The sequence below is a fragment of the Antechinus flavipes genome, chromosome 3 (assembly GCF_016432865.1).
Source record: "Antechinus flavipes isolate AdamAnt ecotype Samford, QLD, Australia chromosome 3, AdamAnt_v2, whole genome shotgun sequence".
Taxonomy (NCBI): Eukaryota; Metazoa; Chordata; class Mammalia; order Dasyuromorphia; family Dasyuridae; genus Antechinus; species Antechinus flavipes.
Genome location: NC_067400.1, coordinates 350,310,494 through 350,337,293, shown reverse-complemented (window position 1 = coordinate 350,337,293; position 26,800 = coordinate 350,310,494). Strand labels below are relative to the sequence as shown.

Sequence of the window (26,800 nt, the reverse complement as noted above, 5' to 3'; positions counted from 1 at the left end):
AACAAACTATCAATCAACTCCCTAAGAAAAAAACCCCAGGACCAGATGGATTTACATCTGAATTCTATCAAACATTTAAAGATCAATTAACTCCAATGCTAAATAAACTATTTGAAGAAGTAGGGATTGAAGGAGTCCTACCAAACTCCTTTTATGACACAGATATGGTACTGATACCTAAACCAGGTAGGCTGAAAACAGAGAAAGAAAATTATAGACCAATCTCCCTAATGAATATTGATGCTAAAATCTTAAATAAAATATTAGCAAAAAGATTACAGAAAATCATCCCCAGGATAATACACTATGACCAAGTAGGATTTATACCAGGAATGCAGGGCTGGTTCAATATTAGGAAAACTATTAACATAATTGACTATATCAACAACCAACCAAACAAAAACCATATGATCATTTCAATAGATGCAGAAAAAGCATTTGATAAAATCCAACAGCCATTCCTAATAAAAACACTTGAGAGCATAGGAATAAAAGGACTTTTCCTTAAAATAGTTAGGAGCATATATTTTAAACCTTCAGTAAGCATCATATGCAATGGGGAAAAACTGGAACCTTTCCCGGTAAGATCTGGAGTGAAGCAAGGTTGCCCACTATCACCATTATTATTCAATATTGTATTAGAAACACTGGCCTCTGCAATAAGAGTCGAGAAAGAGATTAAAGGAATTAGAGTAGGCAATGAGGAAACCAAACTATCACTCTTTGCAGATGATATGATGGTATACCTAGAAAACCCCAGAGATTCTACTAAAAAGCTATTAGAAATAATTCATAATTTTAGCAAAGTAGCAGGATACAAAATAAATCCCCATAAATCCTCAGCATTCTTATACACCACCAACAAAATCCAAGAGCAAGAGATACAAAGAGAAATTCCATTCAAAATAACTGTTGATAGCATAAAATATTTGGGAATCTACCTACCAAAGGAAAGTCAGGAATTATATGAGCAAAATTACAAAAAAGTTTTCACACAAATAAAGTCAGACTTAAATAATTGGAAAAATATTAAGTGCTCTTGGATAGGCCGAGCAAATATAATAAAGATGACAATACTCCCTAAACTAATCTATTTATTTAGTGCTATACCAATCAGACTTCCAAGAAAATATTTTAATGATTTAGAAAAAATAACAACAAAATTCATATGGAACAATAAAAAGTCGAGAATCTCAAGGGAATTAATGAAAAAAAAATCAAATGAAGGTGGTCTAGCTGTACCTGATCTAAAATTATATTATAAAGCAGCAGTCACCAAAACCATCTGGTATTGGCTTAGAAATAGATTAGTTGATCAGTGGAAAAGGTTAGGTTCACAAGACAGAATAGTCAACTATAGCAATCTAGTGTTTGACAAACCCAAAGATTCTAAATTTTGGGATAAGATTTCATTATTTGATAAAAACTGCTGGGATAACTGGAAATTAGTATGGCAGAAATTAGGCAAGGACCCACACTTAACACCACATACCAAGATAAGATCAAAATGGGTCCATGACCTAGGCATAAAGAACGAGATTATAAATAAATTAGAGGAACATAGGATAGTTTATCTCTCAGACTTGTGGAGGAGAAAGAAATTTGTGACCAAAGATGAACTAGAGACCATTACCAATCACAAAATAGAAAATTTTGATTATATCAAATTAAAAAGCCTTTGTACAAACAGAACGAATGCAAACAAGATTAGTAGGGAAGTAACTAACTGGGAAAACATCTTTACAATTAAAGGTTCTGATAAAGGCCTCATTTCCAAAATATATAGAGAACTGACTCAAATTTATAAAAAATCAAGCCATTCTCCAATTGATAAATGGTCAAAGGATATGAACAGACAATTTTCAGATGAAGAAATTGAAACTATTACCACTCACATGAAAGAGTGTTCCAAATCACTATTGATCAGAGAAATGCAAATTAAGACAACTCTGAGATATCACTACACTCCTGTCAGATTGGCTAAGATGACAGGAAAAAACAATGATGAATGTTGGAGGGGATGCGGGAAAACGGGGACATTGATGCATTGTTGGTGGAGTTGTGAACGAATCCAGCCATTCTGGAGAGCGATCTGGAATTATGCCCAAAAAGTTATCAAACTGTGCATACCCTTTGATCCAACAGTGTTTCTATTGGGCTTATACCCCAAAGAGATACTAAAAAAGGGAAGGGGACCTGTATGTGCCAAAATGTTTGTAGCAGCCCTGTTTGTAGTGGCTAGAAACTGGAAAATGAATGGATGCCCATCAATTGGAGAATGGCTGGGTAAATTGTGGTATATGAATGTTATGGAATATTATTGCTCTGTAAGGAATGACCAGCAGGATGAATACAGAGAGGCTTGGAGAGACCTACAAGGACTGATGCTAAGTGAGATGAGCAGAACCAGGAGATCATTATACACTTCGACAACGATATTGTATGAGGATGTATTCTGATGGAAGTGGATTTCTCTGACAAAGAGACTTAACTGAGTTTCATTGGAGAAATGATGGACAGAAACAGCTACACCCAAAGAAGGAATACTGGGAAATGAATGTGAACTATTTGCATTTTTGATTTTCTTCCCGAGTTATTTTTACCTTCTGAATCCAATTCTCCCTGTGCAACAAGAGAACTGTTTGGTTCTGCAAATATGTATTGTATCTAAGATATACTGCAACATGTTTAGCATATATAGGACTGCTTGCCATCCTGGGGGGGGGGGGAGGAGGGAGGGAGGGGAAAAAACGAAACATAAGTGATTGCAAGGGATAATGTCGTGTAGAAATTATCCTGGCATGGATTCTGTCAATGCGAAGTTATTATTAAATAAAATAAAATTTATTATAAAAAAAAAAAAAAAAAAAGAATTGAGAGGGATCCAAAAAAGAAAAAAAAAAAAAGAAAAAAAGTTTAGTGAGATGTACCATCTACAACACTAAATCTTGAGATGTTGATTACCAGCAACATTTTGTAGCTACAGAAAGCACACTGTACAATAAACACTTCCAACTATCTTGGCTTTTAGATCTCTACATGGGAATCCAACCTGTATAAATCACAGGATTATGGTCAGAAACCATGATGATGTGTTCCATCATCAGCCCCCAATGCAAATATATTTTTTTGAAAGCACAGGAAATGACACTAGTAAGGATATGCAGCTATTTTGCTAACCATGAAAGCAGCATTTCTAGATTAAAATGTTGTCTCCTCCACAAATAATCAATTCACGTTAAAAATTTACTATTATGTTATTTATAGTTTTGTGATGCCCCCGAGGTTCATATAAAATTAAACTATGAGGAAAAAGGAAAGGAAATCAACATTTATATGATACTGTGCTAAGCACTTCACAAATATTTCATTTGAATAAATATTATCACATTAGAAAAATCATGCTCTTGATTCTGTGGGACTCCTCCTTGGCCTAAAGACCTGTTGCTAGAGTAAAGCTGCATATTTAATAGCATAATAGATAATAGATGTAGAATATCTCACTTTATCATTCAGTTATAATATCATTATATTAGCATTCTAACTCCAGAACCAAGACAGTGAGTTACTATAAAAGTAGCTGCTATAATCATTTCATAGCCAATTTATTTAAAAACTAAACCTGCAATTTTAATTTGCATAGACAAAAATCTTTCTCCCATAAAAATGTTGCTATCCTTCAGAGCCCAGTTCAAATTCCCTTTTCTCTATTAAACCTTTCCTGATAAGAATGTTCCTTATACTCTCTCTTCTACAAACATTTAACACTTAGAGCCTATAACATCCATTAAGAACCTGTCAATTAATGTCCTGTTGTCTCGGTGAATAACTACACAATACCTACGTGACCAGATCTATTCATTTTATTTTCTTTTGAATGGAAGGAAAAAACAAGATACAAGCTAAACATTATTTCTTTTTAGGGAGCCTGGTGATCAACTCTCCAACATATTGACTCCAGAAATGCTCAGAGCTGAATTTATGATGTTAGAAAGTAAAGATGCAAAAGATGACAAGTAAGTGTGTGTGTGTGTGTGTGTGTGTGCGCGCGCACGTGCGTGCATGTTAAGGAACTCTGCTGAACAAACTACAAGGTAGAACAGTAGAACAGTTCAAAATTATTAGATATGTGTTGTGATATGGGAGCTACCAGCAGTGGCTGCTGAAGGTCTGACTCAGACCTGTAGAATGGATCTCTTCATGTGAGAGGATGATCATGATACAAGGAGACTAAAAGGCAGTTGCATTCTCTGACCTCTCTCCTCTTCCCTCTTCCTCCAATTTATTTCATTCCCAGTCCACAAGGAACATCTGTGTTAGTAAAGGCTGCCTTTCAACTCCTTCAGATGTTATGATTCACATCTGTGGAGGCTCTTAGAAAATTGACCTATCCCTTCACCGAGGCATGGTCCTTAACAAATATGGGTTTCGATATAAGACGAGATGGGCTTAGGCTTGAATAGCATAACTAGAGCAAGCTAGATTGCATTTGGCAAATTGCAACATGCTTTCAGTGAATCCATGCTGCACCTTGACCAACAGAAAACCCACCTTTATTTTTTTAAGCATGAATATTATCCCATCGACAATGTAAATTATCAGTTATCTGGATCAGAAATATCAAATAAGTGGCCAGAATACTGCCAAATCAGATTAAGATATAATTGGGAAATGTTTGACAAATAAAAACACATAGATCAAGTTACTAATGTTTCCTGAGTCAATATGTGGCCTGCAAGGATCCTTATGTCTTTTTTATAGTAGCCATGGTTTTTACTTGAGTTTGACACTGAGCTAGATCATTGGAAGGAATGCCCATATCAGTAAAATCACAAATCCATTAGCTAACTATACCAAGTTATAATCTCCAAAATTGAGATACAGATATGTCATTCTTTCTCTAAATCATATGTGGCCTGGGAAATGTTGTGAGGAAACCTAAATTTTTTTTTTACAGATTGAATCATACTGCTCCATTTTCTTTTAATTATGATTTGAAAATACTTTGGTCATAATTATCACCAAGACATGTTTTTATGAAGTGAACAATCCTTTTATAATCCAAAGTGTCACCCATAATATGACTACTTTATAAATTTGGATTTTTATTTATTCTATTTTAAAAAGCCCTCTATATAAAACCAGATAAAGACTCTCTTGTTAAGGGTTTTAAATCCTACTAATCCCATACCAATTACAAACTCTTAATAGATACTTTGTTCAAACTAAGTGTTAAAGTGTTAACAGTAAGGATTTGGAATCAGGCCTCTTCCAAGTTTAGCATTCTTACCACTACAATACTATCTCAAGTAATGACACTGTGTCATGTACATCTTGTAGAAATCAGCTTTATTCCTTTTAGTAGCAAGAAAAATTCTTTGAGAAGAGAATGAAAAATAGTTACTTCCTTCAAGGAGTTTATACTTTTTAATTTATATCTTAGTACCACATCATGGAACTCTTGACTATAGTTTTCAAACTTCATTAAACCTATTAGGAAAAAAATATATTTTATTATTTATTTAATAAATTATTTAGTTAAATAATATCATTATATTATTTATTCCAAAAACCCTAAAACAAATTCCTCTAGAATAAACCAAATTTGGCCTAAAAGAAGAACAGCCTTCAAGAGACCTATTCTACCCCTTACAACTTGAAGCCTCCTCTGTAATTAAACCTCTCTTCAGCGTCCATCTCTTTTCACGACTAGAACTCTGTTTCTGCAAGAGTTATCTATTTACCTTTGTTGTAAATGCCAGTGAAAGAACATTTATATTAAAAAAAAAAGAAGAAGAAGAACATTTATATTATCTGTTAATATGAAGACCATGAGGTCCTATCCACTTTTAAATCTTGGGTTTTGTAACCCAATTGTCAGCTTCAGGCAAAAAGGTCCCACATGCTAGCCTAGAACCACTCATTGTTATTCTCCAAGAAAGTGTTTTCATTCTTGGCTTCCTGCTTAATTACACCCAAGTCAATAATGAGCAACCAGGTACAATTTAGATTTTAATTAGTCTATCCAAACATCAGTGATTTTTCTGTAGACATGTGGCAGTAGATTTCTAGTCATCCTTTCTCAGAATATGAAGAATATTGTATATATCTTTGCTTTTTTCCCTAAATATTATAAAATAGTCTAAAATATGATTATTAAATAAAATATTTAGAATATTTTTGTCTAAATATTATTCTTCATGTAACCTCAAAGTCATCCAGGCACAGATCTACTCCAAAAGTCTGAATAGCCAGGTAGACAATGCAACTGTGATCTAGGTTTTAGTAGAAGTTCGGAGTATTCAGATAAGATCAACACTTTACTTTTTTTTTTTTTTTAAGATTCTTTTACTTAACAATAAAATATTTTGTCCCTGAAATTGTTTAGCTCAAAAATAGGGGTGCATCAGTTCTACCCAATTTGCATGTAGTTTTCTTTTTTTTAGGCATCAAAATATTTTTTATTTAATATTTTTCTAATTACATTTAAAACATTTTTTCATTTGTTTTTAAGATTTTTGAGTTCTAGTTCTCTCCCTTATCTCCATCCCCAATTAAGAAACCACATGTGAAATTACATAAAACATTTCCACTAAAGTCAAGTTGTGAAAGAAAACATAGAATTCTCACTTTAATGAAAATAAAAACCCTCAAGAAAAAAATAAGTTAAAAATGAAGCGTGAGAGAGAAAATGCTTCAATCCATATTCAGACTCAATCAGTTTCTTTTCTGGGTATGGCTAGGATTTTTCATCATAATTCCTTCAAAGTAGTTGTAGATGATTGTATTACTGAAAATAACAAAGTCATTTCCAGCTGGTCATCCCAGAACATATGCATATAGTTTTCAGTCTTAATGCCACATAATTGCTAATGATACCATGTTATTTAAATTATTTGAACTGAGCCAGTCTCAGGGATCTGAATGTATAGCACAGCCATGAACAAATCATGTAATCTCTCTGTGCCTCAGTTTATTCATCTATGAAATGGGAATAATAATACTTTCGATATCTGCCTCATAGAAAGATTAAGGAAAGCACTTTGTAAATTCTGCTGTACAAGTACAAGTTATTATCACTGTTGTTGTTTGCTGATTTACACTGCTGAGCCAGCTTCCTCACTGAGACTTCCCTTATTCCAATTAAATCGCAAGTGCAGTTTCAGAATTAATAAGAAATAGGACTAAAATGCCATGGATGATTAAATCAGCAGTACTCTTAGTCTTATTTTCATGATGGGAGTAGGGGATGGGGAAAATTGAGGTTAGGACATAAATCAACCGATCTGTGATTTAGCTTCTTGTTCCATTAATCCTCCCTTGAGGATCTATTCAATACCTAGAGGTCTTCCTTTAGGTCCTATAATATATCATGGTTAGCAGCACAGTTTTCAGGCTACTATCTCTTATCCCTGGATCTCACTACATGACTAACATAACTCCTCATCAAATATATCCATCAAAATAATGTCTTTTGTGTCATTTCTCGATGCTAAGTAATTATATTATGTTTTATATAATAGCTTGTTTGTTGTCTTTCTCTTTCTGTGCTGTTTTTTGCATGTTAAGAGACCATCCATTTCCTGAAAAACTTGGAACAAAGGTATCGCAGAACGTCCAAAATATGCAGTCAAAATCAAATAATAGAAATCTACTTCTGGAATAAAAAGTTTTCAATAGGTCAGTTGCTATTCTTCATTTTCAGTGATACAAATTAGTTTTTTGTGACAATTCACTTTGGGGTCTTTTTACTAAGCAGAGTAAGGTTATGATTTTGATCATTTGATAACACAATACATTATTTTAATTGATAGAGTAATATATTACTGAATATACTTGTCTGTACAGACTATGATTCTTGGGTAGTGTGTCTTCTTTGAAATAAAATAAAATAATGATGCTAAGATTTGAGATATCTTATAGAGAGCAGGCAAAAAGGTTATTTTTGAATTCAGCTGATTGAGAAAATTTTCTGGGATGTATTTTCTTTAGCTTGCCCATTCTGACAGCTATTCTCTTACAGATCAGGGCCTCGAATGTGGGTATGTTGGGCAGTCCCTTTCATCTTTTATATGATTAAATATCTTTAAATAGCTATTTCCTTTTGTATAACTATATCACAATTATTTTCTCTCCCCTACAGAGGGACTTAGGTCTCCAGATAAACTCATTTTTCTGCTTAACTCAAGGATCAAAGATATTTAAAAGATAAAAACTTCTTATTAACAAACTGATTAACATGTAGTGATCATCTACTATGTGCAATGCATTATTTTCAGTGCTTCATGAAAATCCATAAATGCAAAAATGCAGCTCATGTTTTCAAGGAGCTCCAAGTCTGTTAGGGAAAGTTAATCCATATTTAGGTAGAAAAAGAAGACAACACATTGTGTGATGAAGTGATACAAAAAAATGGTAAAAACCAATAAAAAGTATGCATATATTCCCTTCTCAGAATCAGACAAACTTAATCACAAAATAAACAAGAAAGAAACTAGAGAGGTTACTAAAACTCGAGAAAACTTAGATATTATAGATCTCTGGAGAAAAAATGAACAGGAACAGAAAGGAATATACCTTTCTCTCAAGCAGTACATGGCACCTACATAAAAACTGACTCTGTATTAGATCATAAAAACCTCACATTCAAATGCAGAAAGGCAGAAATAGTAAATGCTTCCCTTTTCAGACCATGACACAATAATAATGACATTTAATAAAGGTCCAGGGAAAGACAGACTAAAAATCAATTGGAAATCAAATAATGTAATTCCAAAAAATGAGTGTGTCAATCAACATATCACAAAAACAATAATTTCATCCAAGAGAATGACAATAATGAGGCAATATACTAAACCTATGGGAAGCAGCAAAAGCAGTTCTTAGGGGAATTTTTATATTATTTAAATAGTTACATGAATAAAATAGAGAAAGAAGAATTCAATGAATTGAGTGTGCAACTGAAAAAATCAAGAAAAAGAACAAATTTAAAACCTCCAATTAAATACTTAATTAGAAATTCTGAAACTCAAATGAAGGATTAAAAAAAGTGAAACTAAGAAAAATATTGCACCAATTAATAAAACTAAGAGTTGGTTTTATGAAAAGAAAAATAGATAAACACTTGGTTAATTTGATTTGAAAAAGGTAAACAAACAAACAAACAAATAAATTACCAACATCAAAAATGAAAAGGGTAAACTTACCACCAATGAAATAGATATCAAAGAAATAATTAGGAGCTATTTTGCCCAACTATATGCTAGCAAGTCTGACAATCTAATTCAAATGGATTTATATTTACAAAAATATAAATTGCCCAGATTACAAAAAGAGGAAATGAATTACTTAAATAGTCCCATTTTAGAAAAAAGAAATTGAACAAACCATCAATGAACTCCCTAAGAAAAAAATCTCCAGTGTAATGAATTTGACCAAATACTTAAAGAACAATTAATTTCAATACTATGTAAACTATTTGGAAAAACAGGTAAAGAAGGAGTCCTGCCAAATTCTATGATACAAATATGCTACTAATACCTAAACCAGGAAGAAACAAAGAAAAACAAAGAAAATTACAGATCAATCTTGCTAATGAATACCAATGAAAATATTTTAAATAAAATATTAGCAAAAAAATTCAACAACTTATCATCAGAATAATACACTATGGGCAAGTGGAATTTATAGCAGGAAAGCAGAGCTGGTTCAGTATCGGGAAAACTATTGCCATAACAGACCATATCAATAACAAAAGCAACAGAAATCATATGATAATCTCAGTAAATGCAGAAAAAGCTTTTTGACAAAATACAGCACCCATTCCTATTTAAAAAAAAAAAAAACACTAGAGAGCATAGAGCAAAAGGGATTTTTTCCTTAAAATAATAAGCATTATTTGCAATGGAGAGAAGCTGGAGACATTCCCAATAAGATCAGAAGTGAAACAAAGATGTCCATTATCACTACTATTATTCAATATTATACTAGAAATGTTGACTTTAGCAATAAGAAAAGAAAATTAAAAGAATAAGAATAAGCATTGAAGAGATAAAACTATCACTTTGCAGATGACATGATATACTTAGAAAATTATAGAAAATCTTCCAGAAACCTACCTGAAGCAGCTTCAGCAAAGTTGAGAGAGATAAAATGAACCCACACAAATCATCAGTATTTTTATATATTACTGGAAAAAAACCAGCAACAACAGATAGAAAGGAAAATCCCATTTATAATAACTTGTAGATAAAATAAACTACTTGGGGGGTCTATCTGCCAAGACAAACTTAGGAATTATATAATATAAACACAGTTATTAAACACTTCTAACACAAAGTCAAATCTAAACAACTGGAAGAATATCAATTGCTCATATAATAAAAATGATACCTAAGTTGGTCTACTTATTCAATGCCATACCAATAAAACTACCAAAAATTATTTTATAGAGCTAGAAAAAAACAATAACAATTCATCTGGAAGAAAAAAGAGGATAAAAATATCAAGGACATTAATGAAAAAAAAAATACAAAGGATGCTGGCTTAGCAGTCCCAGACCTAAAACTGTATGATAAAGCAGTGGTCATCAAAACCATTTGTTATTGGATAAGTAGTAGAGTGGGTGAATCAGCAGAATAGGTTACATACACATGGAACAATAATCAACAACTATAGTAATTTAGTATTTGAAAAATCTCAGAATTTCAGCTTCTGGGATAAGAGCTCATTGTTTCACAAAAATTGCTAGAAAAATTGGAAAAATAATGTGTCAGAAACTTGGCATAGATCTCACACCCCATACCAAAATGACCAAATTACATTTGGGTGTAAAGGGGGATACCATAAGCAAATTAGGAGAACAAGGAATAGTTTACTTATCAGATCTTTGAGCAAAGAAGGAATTTATGACCAAAAAAGAAGTAGAGAACATTATGGAATGTGAAATGGGGCAGCTTTGATTATATCAAATTAAAAAGGTTTTGCATAAACAAAACCAACACAAACAAGATCAAAAGGGAAATATAAAACTGAAAAAAAATTACAACCAGCATTTCTGATAAAGGCCTCATTTCCAAAATATATAAAGAACTGTGTCAAATTTATAAAAATACAAGAATTGATAAATGTTCAGAGAATATGAACAGGTAACTTTCAGATTATGAAATTAAAGCCATCTATAATCACATGAAAAAATACTCTAAATCACTATTGATTAGAGAAATACAAATTTTAAAACTCTGAAGTAAAAACTCACACCTCTCAGATTAACTAAGATGATGAGAAAAGATAAGACGACATGGGGGAAACTGGGACACTAACGCATTGTTGGTGGAGTTGTGAAATGATCCAATTATTCTGAAGAACAATCTGAACTATGCTCAAAGGGCCACAGAATCAGATATATCCTTCTACCCAGCACTGTCACTACTGGATCTGTATCACAAGGAAATTATAAGGGAGGGAAAAGGATCCACATGTGCAAAAATGTTTGTAGCAGCTCTTTTTGCGGTACCGAAGGATTAGAAAATAAGTAGATGACTTCAAATGAAGAATGGCTGAGTAAGTTATGGTATATGAATGTAATGGAATATTATTGTTCTATAAAAAATGATCAGCAGGATGGTTTCAAAAAGGTTTGGAGAGATTTGCATAAACTGATGTTAAGTGGAGTAAAACCAAGAGAACACTGTATGCAGCAACAAGATCATGGGATAATCAACTGTGATGGGCTTGGTCCTTCTCAACAATGTGGTGATTTAGACCAATTTCAATGAACGTGTGATAGAACCATCTGCACTCAGAAAGAAGATTATGGAGATTGAATCTAAATCAACACATGCTATATTCACTTTTTTTCTGTTTTTTTTTCTCATGGTTTTTCCCTTTTCTTTTGATTTTTCTCTTCCAAAATGATTCATAAGAAAATGTGTATTTAAAAACTTAATAGACACATATAAGAAGGGGGAGAAGGATGGATTGAAAAGAGGAAAGAACTGAGACAGAGTCAGAAAGACCTACCAGCAGAGCATTGCCATAATTGAGGCATGAGGTGGTGAATGATGGAAGTATCAGCATAAAAGAGGGGGGTATAGAAAGGATCTTGCAAAGGTCAAATCAATAGGACCTTAGCAATAAGTTGAAGGGTAGAACAGAGTGTCAGGGATTAAATATAGCAAGGAATACAGTATGACTCCTAGGTTGTGAGCAGGAGGGGCTGAGAAGATGGTGTTGACCTAGAAATAGTAGAATGGAGTGGGATTTAGGGAGGGGAAGATGTGTTCTGCTTTGGATGTACTAATGGAAGGAGTCCACTGGACTTTTCCCAGAAGAGGGAGACATGTATATATGGACAACTAGAATGACTGAAGAATATTCATGAATGTAATCATAGACTCCAAAGGAATTCTATCAATCCCTTTAAATTGGGGCATTTCTTTTTTATCATCTCAGGTTCTAGTCAGAGAAACTACACATAAATAATATATACAATAGGTATATCCCCAAATAAAATACTGCTCAACAGGTTGTATCAGTGAATGCAGGTTTAGATTATATATGTGTATGTATATAGAAGTACATGCATAGCCATAGAACAAAAATAAAAGAGCAGTAAAATAGTGACAGTATTAGTAAATAACATAACAAGTAAACTCAATAAAGGTAAATTGAAGCATATACTTCAAGCAAAATCAGTTCATCAATGATGAAACATGTAACTTAACAAATTATATCAGAAGCAAGTCACTCAATAAGGTCAGGAATCACAATGAAGAGGCATCTTCTTTATTGACACACAAGAAAAGAGAAGGATTTTGGAAGCTGTGGAACAAATAACAATTAGCAATACAATTATCATACTACAATAGAAAAAGTGAGCTGACATTCAAGTGGGTCTAATCCTGCCTTTTCCTTGGCCTGAGAAACCATGCAAAATGGAGTATACTAAACGATAATCAATTTAATTTCTCCAATAACAAATATGTAACAGTTTATGTATAAATAAAGAGGTAAGATATTTATTAATACTTAGGATGTTACTCCTTTACCTTTTGTCCTTCCTTCCCATGGTTTCCATTTCCTGTGTCCCTTAGACCTTTCCCAAACCATTAGACTAGTACATTTCTAAGAGGCTCCTTTTGTCTAGCTCAGGATAAAATTATGATCCCATTTCATCTGGGGCCATCTCCAGTCTTCTTCATTTATCTGGCCACTGGACCCAGGTGTCTCTGGAGAAGACAGTGAGACATATAACCTTACACATCTCTCTTTCACTTCAATCTCATTTATGGGGATTTCATGGCATCACCAACCTGCTCTCATTGTCCTCTTGAAAGGATGAACAACAATAAAGTTATAACCCTAAAAATATTTTTTAAATTTTTTCCTTTTTTCTTAAAACAATTTTATTTTTTAATTAAAGCTTTTTATTTTCAAAATATATACATGGACAATTTTCAACATTTACCCTTACAAAACCTTATGTTCTCATTTTTCCCTCCCTTCCCTCTACCTTCTTCCTTAGAACAATATATGTTAAACATGTGTGATTCTTCTATACATGTTTATACATACTGTATAAGAAAAATCAAATCAAAAAGAGAAAAAATAATGGGAAAAAAACAAAATTGAAGCAAACTACAAGAGAAAGAGTGAAAATGCTATGTTGTGATGCACCCTAGGTTTCCACAGTTCTATCTCGGTGTGTAGATGTTCTCTTCAGGAATTGGCCTGGATCATCTCATTTTTTGAGAGAACCATATCCATCAAAACTGATTATTGTATATTCTAATTGTTGCCATGTATAACGATCTTCTGGTTCTGCTCATTTCACTCAGTATCAGTTCATGTAAGTCTCTCCAGGCCTTTCTGAAATCATCTGATGGTCATTGCTTATACAACAATAATATTCCATTATCATATCATCATTTCATATATCATATGCACAGCAGCAACAAAAACACCAAAAACAGAGCAGGAGGGATCCCATATCTTCGGTTTGCTTCTGAAACAGGACCTGGAAGATGAGAGATCATATTTCTATAAATCTTAAGGTGGGCAAAACATTTTCCTCACAACCAGCCTGAGAGATAGATCATGTCCCTGTTTTACACAAGTGGAAATTGAGATTGAGGAAGTTCAAGGGTTTTGACTGTAGATACAAAGAAAGTAAATGGCGATCTAAGCCTCTATGATAAGTCTCTCCTTCCTTTCTAGTAGAGATTTTATACTATATCACCCTTTTAGATCCCATAGGACTGAGTGAACTATTACTCCCATAAGGACACTAAAGGGAGAATCTTCTAGCTCTGTTATGATATCAGAACACTAAGACAGCCTTTCATGCACTTTTACAGTAGGGCAACAAATAAGAGCTCCCTTAGACTCATAAACTGTTAAAAGTAGAAACAAACTAGAGATAATTGGGTCTAATCCCTTCATTGAATTTGTGTGGAAACTGAGGCTGAATTTCCCACAAGAATCCTAGCTCCACTCCCAGCTGTCTCTTTATTATGACTGTGTCACTACTTACCCAAGGATTTAGAAGTGGTTTGGTTGGTTCCTTGATGTTCCACATGGCAAGTATAATTTGAGTTTTCAGAGTAGACACTTCTAGACGCCCAGGCTTGGTAGGTACCATCTCCACTAGGTCGAATGATAGTTCCTTCCTGGTCCCTTTGGCTCAATGTATAGCCATTCTCATACAAGGTTATCTTGATGTTCCCAGGGAAAAGGTTGTAAGCTCTACACTTCTTGCGAGTCAGATTCAGTAAAGGGGGCACTGTGGGGAAGAGACCAAAATGAAGAAAGAGGTGAAGGCACAGTCTTTTTCTTCCTGAAGGACACAGAGAGACTCACCACCACCATAAAAAGAAAGTCTAGTCCAGTTCCCAAGTATCCAGGCTCCCCATCAAACAAAAGTGTGTGTATTATACCCATTGTGGTCCCTGTTTTACACAAGTGAGAACTGAGACTGAGGAAATTTAATCCTACCAACAGACAAAGGACTGATTTCTTATCCTATATACAGGATGAAAAAAAACTCAGGCAGAAGATAAGGAACAGAGGGAGTGATTTTTAAGGGTTGTGGGGGTGAGGGACACTATCCCAAATCATTACCTGCTTTTTTCTTATTCCAAACTTCCAGGTACTTCTGAAGTTTAAAACAATAGTCTCCTTCCAACTTTGCTTTTTGTATCTTTGTTTCTACTGGCTCTGCCTCAAAGGCATTCTTCAGACTTCTAGCAGCAGGGTGGAGTGCCTCCCAGGTGAGGTTCTCAGAGTGGAAGGTAAGGAAGTCCTCTCCATTATAACCAAATCTCAAAAATCCTCGGATGCTCCCATCTTTATGGAGTTCACAGCCAAGTATTTCCTGGAAGATGTGAGAACCTGCCCCCCGACCCCAACCCCATGCTGGTCATTGTTCTCCTTTTTTACTGAATTGCAAGAATCTTTTCCTAGGTTTCTTCCAGTCCTCCCCTCAGTAGATCCCCAGATCCCACACCCTTTCTTACAAAGGAGAGGAAAATATGAGCACCTCTCCCTAGTCTTTTAGAACTAAAGATTTAGAACTTGAAGGAATCTCCCTAAATATACAATAATGAAACTGAGGCCCGGGAAGATTAAATTACCTGCCTGGGGTGATACAAGTAGTAAGGGACAAAGCTGGAAATTCAAAACTTGGTCCTTTAACTCCCAATCCAGCAGTCTCCCACTACACCCCGGTTTCTAGGTAGAGTGAATCCCACACTCATCTAGCCCTTGTTCTAAGCCCAAAATTTACCTGTGTTTCGGTTGTTCTGCTCCATAACTTTTCCCAGAATAATCCTGAAATCCTTTACAATCTCCTTCACATTGTTCTTCTCTGTCTTCCAAGTGTCTGTTTTTGTAATGCTGTCTAACAAAGTACTTCGAGGTTCAGGTGTCTGGATTTTACTATCATAATAAAGGAATAAGTCACCTTTTAGGTAGCCAAGGACAGAAACTAAGAGGGGTTCTCCATCCATGACTGTGACAAATATATTGTATTGAAGAACATGAGGTTCTGAAAGAGAAAAACAAGAACAGAGTAGAAATAAATGCCTGATGAAGAGACTGAAGGCACTCTCTCTTCCTATTTTCTTCCATCTGCTCTATGCAAGAAAATGTCTTCACCAAATTGACTTGTAGTTCCTCCTCTTCCACCTTAGATCCTTTACCCAGTTATACATTGCTTCTGAATCTGACCTCTTTCCCATTATGTCTGTGTTCCCTTTCTATGGATAAGGACACACATCAAACTCCAAGAACTTTGTATCCCTCTCCTCCTCTCTCAACTACAGAAGACCACTTAAAATTCTGAATAAAGATTTGGGAATAGTCCCTCAATCTTTATCACTGATCCAGTACTTTCTCTGGCAATATTGCACTTTCAACATTGTCATCCTCTCTAATAGGAAGGAAGTTCCAGAACTCTGCTTTTCATCGGGCATCAGGATATAGGAAACTAAAATCTGTTCCAATAGATTCATTTGCCATATTTCCACTGAAAATTCAGATGTCAATTTCTTACTCATTTCCTCAATCCAAGACTTCACTTCTCTACTTAGAAACATCAAAAACTCTATTATCACATATGAAAGTTCAAATGAACATCATAATTACAATTGCTTATATTTCCAAAATACTTCTCAGGTTTCCTTACAAATTCCCTGCATTTTTTCACTAAAATGTAATTCTCCCATTTTACAGATGAAGAAAGTAAATCTCCCTCTCTATCATCTTGCATAATATAGGTGACATCATTTCTGAGAAATTCTTTCTATCACTTAAATAATTGAAGAACTTACTATTCACCCAGACAATTTCAATATTATTTTTATTCTATCTCTGAACTCCAGGAACACTCCTTTGCATAATCTGCTTATTTTGTCAACACCAAAGACCTTATGTTTTTCTGTCACTTTAAATATATACAGATCTCTATATAATATATACACCATATTACATATGTTCATGTATATCACTTTAAATATGTTTGTCACCCAAATCACAGGGGGGGAGGGGGAATCCATAAAATCATAAATGACAATTGATTACTAAACCAAAGAATTTTCTTAAGAGATCTACAAAATTAATAAGCTATTAGAAAATTTGAACAACTAAGGGAAGTTCAGAGCAGGATACTGTTGTGGAAAAAAGCTTCCTCCTTCCCACAGAATAATATTAAATAGCTACCTGCCCATAGAAGAACTCAATAAAAGACTTTAAAAATCAAATGAAAGAGATCAAAGGAAAACTAAAAAATAAATAATAGTACCAAAAAAGCCAAAAAGATTATGAAAACAAAGTCAATCAATTAGAAAAGGAGATTCAGAGTTTTAAAGAAAAAAATGACTCTTTGTATATTTGAACTGGGCAAGGGGAAATCAGTGGAGTTATAAGAGACCAGGAATAATTTTTTGAAAAATGTAAAGAATGAAAAAATAGAAGAGAATGTGAAACCTCTTATAAGAAAAACATCCAATCTGTAGAACAGATCAAGAAAAGAAAATATAAGAATAATTGACCTATCTGAAAGCTATAACCAAAAAAAGAATCCAGTAATACAAGAAATAATTAAGGAAAACTGTCCTGAACTGATAGAACAAGAGGGGAAAGTAAAAATAGAAAAAAATCCAACTATCACCACCCCAAAGAGATCCTACAAGGAAAATAGAGAGAAATCATTGCTAAATTTCTAAACCTCCAGATCAAAGAGATAATTTTATAAGCAACAACAACAAAAAAAAACCAATTCAAATATCCTAGAGTTACAATGAGAAATGCACAGGATTTATCAGTAGCTACAATAAAAGATCTCAGGTCCTGAAATACTATAGATAATCAAAAAATTAGGGTTGCAGTTAAAAATATTAAATTCAGCAAAGGTTTTGTCTCAAACAAAACAACTTAATAGAAAATTTAACATGTAAGAGTCTACAACAAAGAATAATTTCAAAAGACTCAATAAGGACAAATTGCTTATGCTCTATATATGGAAATCTAAACATATGTGTCTAAGATTGACATTAGTAATTGGGTAGTCCAAAGGAAAGACTGGGGTAGGGATGAATAGGATATGACTCTAAAAAAGCAAAACCATCTAGGAAAAGGTAAAAATATGATTGTTATAGGAATAAGATATGATAGCAAGAATCAACAAAGAAAAATTATATGGGGGAAGAGGACTAGGAATCCTGAAAAACCCACTTGCATTGAGAATGGGTTAAAGAGGAGCAAAACATACATACATTTACATATGTATACACACACACACACACACACACACACACACACAAAGAAGGATATAACACCCTCCAAAATCTATAAAGAAGTAAGGAGGAAGGAATAGGATCAGGTGGGGAACAGAAGAGAGTGCAAATCAACAGGAGTGGGAAAATGGGAAAGATAAAGAGGAACAGAAAGGGTAGCACAGGATAAAGTGGGATACAAAAGGGTGTGTAGATTAATAGTGTGTGAAAAGATGTATTGGTTCATAGGAATGGGATAAAGAGGTAGGGGAAGGATGGGGGAGGAAGATAAAGGAGGTATCCATGCAGGGAGGGGTGATAGGAGTTTAACAGGTAGAAATAATATAGAAGAGCTAGCAGGAATAGGAAATGAGAAATATACAAAAAAATAACAATGATAAGGAGTAGAATTCGTAAGAAAAAAAGTGAAGATACTAATCATTGATCTCAAAGTTAAACTTGAAAAGGCTTTAATCAAGGGAGAAATCAGACATATAAAAATTATTTTAGATATGTGTGTGCATGCATTTGTGTATGTGTATGTATATATATTTATATATGTATGTATTTAAGTGTGTGTGATAAGCTTGTCTAATCTGCAAAGTACACAGTGTAGAGTTGGCTAAGACAGTGATTGACAAAATAGGCTTCAAAGGCCAGAACAGAGGTAGATCTAATAAAGTAATTTTTTTTCTATTTTTAAAAATATTTATTTTAAACTAAATACAAAATAAGAAAAAGAAATACAAAAAAGGAAAATAAACAAAACATCTCCATGTGCCCAACAGAACATCAGGGAAAATTCAAAATATGTAATTAATTTCCATATCAAGAAAACATATAAAATAATAGATGTATTCATAACTGTCCATCTTTTTATTTCTTCCATTTAGATATTCTTTAGTTCTTTGTAGTTGCTTTTTATTTTATTCTTTTCCCCCCTTTCCTTCCTCCCCAACCCCATCAAGCAGGATATAGTCAAGCAGCAACACACATACATATATTCTCTCACATACATCTCACATATTTATATACACATATACAGACATGTACACATATATAAATACACATATACACATATATCTAAAATAAATAACGTAGATTTCTCTCTTGATTAAATCTATTTTTAAGTCTGATTCTAATTGAGATCAATGATTACCACCCCTAATTTTTTTCTAACAAATTCTACTCTTAATCATTGTTATTATGTTTGTGTATATTACTCATTTCCTATTCCTATTAACTCTTCTACTTTGCTTCTACTTATTAACTTGTCTTGCTAATACTTAAGTTCCCTGTCATCCCACCACTACTACCCACCACCACCCCTCATCACCCCTGTTATGGATACCTCCCTTACATTCTCCCTCCATCTTTTCCCTTTCTCTTTATTCCCTTCCTATTAATTTACACACTTTATCCCACTCCCATTAATCTAAACACCCTTCCATACTCCATTTTTTCCTATGCTTTTTCCCTACCTCTATCCCTTTCCCATCGATCCACACTCCTTGTCTCACTCCTGTTGATTTGCACACCCTTCTATACATCACCTTATCCTATTCTGTCCCCCGCTTTTTCTTTATAGATTTTGGAGGATGCTATATCTTTCTGTGTGTGTATGTGTAAAATGTATATAGGTATTGTTTCTCTTTAACCCATTCCCAATGCAAACAGGTTTTTAGGACTTCTGACTCTCTTTCCCCTTCTAATTCTGTGTCACTTCTGAAGGAGAAGGACACCCCTCTGGACTGTGAGAAACATAAAACTCTGTAGTTAGAGGTTTGTTACTAGCTCTTCACACCCTAATGTATATAGTATTTTTATACCCCCAGATGTGCTATCCTAAAAAATCTAAAACCCTGACAATTTGATAAACATAAAGAAAGGCTGTCATTGCCTGTCTGGGAATAGCACCCTTAGTGTGATAATCTTTGCTTCCTTTCTAGGATGAAATTCCTTTAGTATGACAAAGGTATTAGGGAACTTCTATGTTTCTTTCTATAAATATGTATCTCTGAAATCTCTTGATACTGACTCCCCTGTTCTGATGAGGTTCAGTCACTAGCTAGCAATAAATGCTCTTAAATTTACATTATTTTGGCTGATCTGTATTTTCTCTCATCTGGGCACTTTAATTCTTGCTGTCACACCTTATTCCTATAGCATAATTATTATTTTACCTTTTTCTAGATAATTTTGCTTTTTAGGGTCACATCATACCTAACCCTATACCAATTTTTCTTTTGAACTATCAAATTGCTACTGCCAATTTTAGATGTAGGATTTGTAAATTTTCCCATATAAAATATAAATAACTTGTCTGTATTGAATCCTTTGAAAGTATCTTTGATGTTGATTCTTATATATTAAATTTTCTATTGAGTTCAGTTTTTTTTTGAGACAAAATCCTGAAAATCTGACAATTTGTTGAATGTCCTTTTCCCCCTCATTCAATATCACATTTAATTTTGCTTGGTCTAATGTTTTTGGCTGTAAATCTAGTTTTTTTGATTGTCAATATATAATATTCCAGAACCTGCAGTATCTTATTATATGGATCTCAGGGTTTAGAAAGTTATATCCTTCATCTCCCTTTCTGAGAGTGCTCTATCCACCTCACCAAATAAATATTTAATGATTTAACTGATCTCTACCCAACACCAAAGCAACTCTCCTGCTTTAAATTTCCCACTTTCTACTCTCACGCCCATTGCCCTCTTAAAGTGAAGGTTTCATGCATGAAAGTGGAATTAATCATGATTATCATTCGTGGAGAAGAGAAAGGACGTTTCTATGTTTAGACCAAAGACCTCTACCCAAGTCACTTATATTTCATGCCCCTGCCCTTTGTCCACTCACCTCCAGCAAATACCCTGGCCAGAAGGAGAGGCCACTGCCAATTCGTGCCCTTCTGTTTTTTTCTTCCTTTTTTATTGAACTTTTTTATTATCAAAACATATGCAAGAGTAATTTTTCAACATTGACCCATACAAAATCTTATGCTCCAATTCCCCCCCCTTCCCTCCACCCTCTCACCTAGCTAGCAAGTAATCCAAAATGTTAAACAAGATAAAAATGCGTCTTAAATCCAATATAGGCATAGATAATTATACAATTATCTTGCTGTACCATAAAAATCAGATCAAAAACGAAAAATGAGAAAAAATAAAATTTAAGCAAACCACAACAAAAAGAGTGAAAATGTTCAGTTCCCACAGTGCTCTCTCTGGGTAAGGATGGGCTCTCATCATCACAAGATGATTGGCAGACTGTCCTTCTTTCTCACAAGTCTTAGTTCTACTCACCAGCTGCCCCTTTCTATACTGGCACTCTCTGGTGCTCTCCTTTTTCAGCCCCCAAGTCCCTTTTAAATCATATCACCTCCCTAATCTCCTCTTGAAATGACTTATTTTGTATTCTCTACTTTGGGTGGATATGTGTGTTTTTAAGATTTACACTGTATATGCCTTTTATATATTTGTTATCTCTCCCAGTAGAATGTAAGCTCATTTGCAAACAAAAGTTTAAAAAATTCTTTGGATTTATATCCCCCAGCACCTAATACATGCTGCTTATGGAAGGACCTGCAGCCATTTGCCGCAGCTCGAGCCCGAGCCCCACATCCAACCCCAACAGCAACCCCCACTCCCACTCTACTATTTCTCCTCAGAAATTTCGCCGCCGGGAGCGAAAGCAAGGATGGGGGTGCAGAGAGAGGATATGTATGGGAGTGGGAGCAGAGGGGTGGGATGAAAGGAAAAAAAAAAAACAGTAAAAGCCATTAACAGATGAAAACGGAGGAAGAAGATAGTAGGAAGAGGATGAAGGTGGAAGTTGCCTTTTTCCACGTTTCCAAACTAGCAAGGGACTGGAAGAGATTCGAGAGGCAGAGATGCAGAGATGCAGAGTACAGGGATTGGGGGAAGGGAACTTGGCAAATGACAAAACGAATGCACCCCGACAGGGACTGACTTGGGGTTTGGGGAAGGAAATACGAAGGGAAGAAAACTCGTAATTAAACCTAGTATCACCACTGGAGTGAGGGCCCCGAGATAATAGATGAGTTCATTTGCGAAGGGAGACAAGTAATCACAGGAAGAACTTATAGACGAAAGTACTAAACAAGTTTGAATTCACTATGGGCCGATGCCATTACATCCTAAAGACAGGTAGGAAATGGGGGTGTTCCGGGGATGGGGGGAAAAGGAGCAGTTGGGGTGTAAAAACAGACCCGAGAATGGGATCCGAAGTCTAAACCCGGACGGATCGCGGGCATACTTACGTGCATTAGCCAAACACCGCAGGATGAACAGAAATAGAAGACTATACAACGGGTTTTTTTCTGTCATCTTTTCTTAGCCTCAAATAACACACACTTGCTGTGAAGTTATCTGATTTGCTTTAAAGAGAACGCAGGAACTCACTAATTGCTGTTAGAAAACTAAATGTGAAAATTTCGCAGGGTGTTTTATTGCCTCGGAACTACTGAAGGGCGGGCAGAAAAGCGGAATTGGGCGTGGATTAGCTAAAACGTGTATCGGTAAACAGAGCACTGATCCTTTTTTTTTTTTTTTTTTTAGATTTTTTTTTTTTATTTAATAATAACTTTGTATTGACAGAATCCATGCCAGGATAATTTTTACACAGCATTATCCCTTGCAATCACTTATGTTTCGTTTTTTCCCCTCCCTTCCTCCTCCCCCCCCCCCAAGATGGCAAGCAGTCCTATATATATTAAATATGTAGCAGTATATCCTAGATACAATACATATTTGCAGAACCGAACAGTTCTCCCACTGCACAGGGAGAGTTGAATTCAGAAGGTAAAAATAACTCGGGAAGAAAATCAAAAATCAAATAGTTCACATTCATTTCCCAGTATTCCTTCTTTGGGTGTAGCTGTTTCTGTCCATCATTTATCCAATGAAACTCAGTTAAGTCTCTTTGTCAGAGAAATCCACTTCCATCAGAATACCTCCTCATACAATATCGTTTTCAAAGTGTATAATGATCTCCTGGTTCTGCTCATTTCACTCAGCATCAGTCCACGTAGGTCTCTCCAAGCCTCTCTGTATTCATCCTGCTGGTCATTCCTTACAGAGCAATAATATTCCATAACATTCATATACCACAATTTACCCAGCCATTCTCCAATTGACGGACATCCTTTCATTTTCCAGTTTCTAGCCACTACAAACAGGGCTGCTACAAACATTTTGGCACATACAGGTCCCTTTCCCTTCTTTAGTATTTCTTTGGGATATAAGCCCAATAGAAACACTGCTGGATCAAAGGGTATGCACAGCTTGATAATTTTTTGGGCATAATTCCAGATTGCTCTCCAGAATGGCTGGATTCTTTCACAATTCCACCAACAATGCATCAGTGTCCCCATTTTCCCGCATCCCCTCCAATGTTCATTATTATTTTTTCCTGTCATCTTAGCCAATCTGACAGGTGTGTAGTGATATCTCAGAGTTGTCTTAATTTGCATTTCTCTGATCAATAGTGATTTGGAACACTCTTTCATGTGAGTGGTAATAGTTTCAATTTCTTCATCTGAAAATTGTCTGTTCATATCCTTTGACCATTTATCAATTGGAGAATGGCTTGATTTTTTATAAATTTGAGTCAGTTCTCTATATATTTTGGAAATAAGGCCTTTATCAGAACCTTTAATTGTAAAGATGTTTTCCCAGTTTGTTGCTTCCCTACTAATCTTGTTTGCATTCGTTCTGTTTGTACAAAGGCTTTTTAATTTGATATAATCAAAATTTTCTATTTTGTGATTGGTAATGGTCTCTAGTTCATCTTTGGTCACAAATTTCTTTCTCCAGAGCACTGATCCTGAAGTTTTTTATGTTAATTAGCTGTATGATCCCGGACAAGTTGCTTAACCCCAACTGCTTAGCCAAAACAAAAACAGCAAACTTATGATGGACATATCTAATTTGGGATCGTATTATGAACCTCTCCTTCTCTTAACTGCAAGGGGGAAAAGGACTCCTACTCCTGACACTTTAGACTTTAGACTTTTATCATACTTCTAAGAAACAGAGCCCATACTTCACAATTATCCTCAAAATTTGAGAAAGAAAGCAAGATTTCTTTAATGACACAAATATAATCCCAGTGCCTAAACTCAGGAAAAATAAAACAAAGAAAACTAAAAACCAATATCATTAATGAAATTAACTCAAAAAATTTAAAACAAAATCCTAGTAAGCAGACAACAGTGACTCATCCAAGAAATCATACATAATGATCAAGTGGTATTTATACCAGGGATGCAAAAATTATTCAAGATTGGGAAAACTAGTATAATTAATTATATTAAAAACCAAAACATCCAAAATCACATGATCATCTCCATAGATGCAGAAAAAAAAATCTTTGACATAAAAAACACTTGAATGGGGCAAAGTATTGGCATAAAGACATCTTTTAAAAAATATTATAAAAAGCAGCTATCTTACATCCAAAAGCAAACACCATATTCAGGAGGGACAACACTTGAACTTTTTCTAATAAATACAGGAATGAAGCAATGAATTCTACTCTCCCCTCTATTTCCACAGAAATGCCAGGAACAATAATAAGACAAGGGAAAGAAATTAAAGGAGCCAAGACAGGTAAAGAGGGGGTAAAAATAAATAAATAAAGGTAAAACCCTTATTTGCTGATATGATTGTTTCCTAAGAAAAATCCACAGATACTAAGTCAATAGATTCAGCAAAGTTACAGGCTATAATATAAATCCTCACTTGTATAAAAATATAAAAGAAACAATAATAGAAGAGGGAATCTCATTCCAAATATTATAAAACGCATAACAGCTACCAAGTATACAGAAGATTTGTCAATTGATAAACATTTATTAAGAAGTTATCATGTGCCTATCAATTGGAGAATGGCTGGGTGAATTGTGGTATATGAATGTTATGGAATATTATTGTTCTGTAAGAAATGACCAGCAGGATGAATACAGAGAGGCTTGGAGAGACTTACATGAACTGATGCTAAGTGAAATGAGCAGAACCAGGAGATCATTATACACTTCGACAATGATATTGTTTGAGGATGTATTCTGATGGAAGTGGATTTCTTTGACAAAGAGACCTGAGTTTCAACAGATAAATGATGGACAGAAGCAGCTACACCCAAAGAAAGAAAACTGGGAAATGAATATGAACTATTTGCATTTTTGATTTTCTTCCTGAGTTATTTTTACCTTCTGAATCCAATTCTCCCTGTGCAACAAGAGAACTGTTCGGTTCTACAAACATATATTGTATCTAGGATATACTGCAACATATCTAACATGTATAGGACTGCTTGCCAGCTGGGGGAGGGGGTGGAGGGAGGGAGGGGGAAAATCGCAACAGAAGCGAGTGCAAGGGATAATGTTGTAAAAAATTACCCTGGCATGGATTCTGTCAATAAAAAGTTATTATTAAATAAAATAAAATTTTTAAAAAAAAGAAGTTATCATGTACCTATCACTGTGCTAAGTGCTTGGGATATGAAAACACGAAAAAGGCAGTCTTGGAATTTTAATAAACTAATATTGCATAGTTAGAAAGAAGGAAACAGCATGTAAGAAATATGTAACAAATATGCTGAGAAAAGGCATGAATTATAGAGTAATGATTCTTAAAGGAGAGACTGATCTACTCATGATTCTCCAGCACCACTATTAGCCATGAATCCCAAAAGGGAGTTAAAAAAAAATAAAAGGAATCTATATTTGCAGAATATTTTCTCAGGGCAAAGAATTGAAAATTAAGGGGATGTCCATCAACTGGGGAATGTCTAAATATATTGTGGAATGTGAGTATGAGAAAATACTATTGTTCTATAAGAAATGAGGAGCAGGATGCTCTCAGAAAAACTGGGAAAGTCCTCCCTGAGCTAATGCAAAATGAAATGTATTATTAAAAAGTAATAATAATTGTGGGTTGATCAACTGTGAATGACTTTATTATTCTCAGCAATACAATGATCCAAGACTACTCTGAAGTACTTATGGTGAAAAATGCTATCCTTACTAGAGAAAAAAGAGATTGTGTTTGAATTCAGATTGAAGCATACTTTTTTAAAACTTTATTTTTCTTAAAGTTTTTTTTTTGGCCTGGGGAAAATCTATGTTTTCTTTTACAACATGACTTTTGTGGAAATATTTTGTATAACTTCACATATGCCTTCTCTATGGGGATGGGAGAAGGGAGGAAGAGGAGAATCTGGAACTCAAAGTTTTAAAAACCAATGTAAAAAATTGTTTTATGTTTAATTGGAAAAATTATATATAATAAAAAATTAAATAAAAAAGAAATGCTATTAGTAGCAACAAGAAAAGAAAAGAAATTGAAGGAATCAGAATGAACAATGAGATAATAAAATAATTGCAAAAATAAAACATAAGACAATATAATGACATTCTTGGAAAATTCCAGTGATTAATGAAACAGTTTTGGAACAATTATTAATTTTAGTAGAGTAGCAGGATATAAAACAAACTCACAAAA

The 26,800-nt window shown here is 34.3% G+C and overlaps 2 protein-coding genes across 2 annotated transcripts in view; one reads left to right on the top strand and one right to left on the bottom strand.

Moving 5' to 3' along the window:
- The window catches only part of CFAP221 (cilia and flagella associated protein 221), a 100,848-nt gene extending 93,164 nt beyond the window's left edge, over positions 1–7,684 (top strand). The window contains exons 23-24 of the mRNA XM_051985742.1: positions 3,924–4,016; positions 7,570–7,684. Of these exons, the coding sequence (XP_051841702.1) occupies positions 3,924–4,016; positions 7,570–7,666 (190 nt within the window). The 3' untranslated portion in view covers positions 7,667–7,684. The remainder of the gene's footprint in view (positions 1–3,923; positions 4,017–7,569) is intronic.
- Positions 7,685–12,770: 5,086 nt separating this feature from the next.
- LOC127554322 (major histocompatibility complex class I-related gene protein-like) lies at positions 12,771–24,822 on the bottom strand. The gene is given in 6 exon segments (XM_051985745.1): positions 12,771–13,970; positions 13,973–14,017; positions 14,534–14,782; positions 15,121–15,390; positions 15,785–16,045; positions 22,558–24,822. Coding segments are annotated over 6 exon segments (945 nt in total). The 5' UTR covers positions 22,625–24,822; the 3' UTR covers positions 12,771–13,917.
- Positions 24,823–26,800: the final 1,978 nt, after the last annotated feature.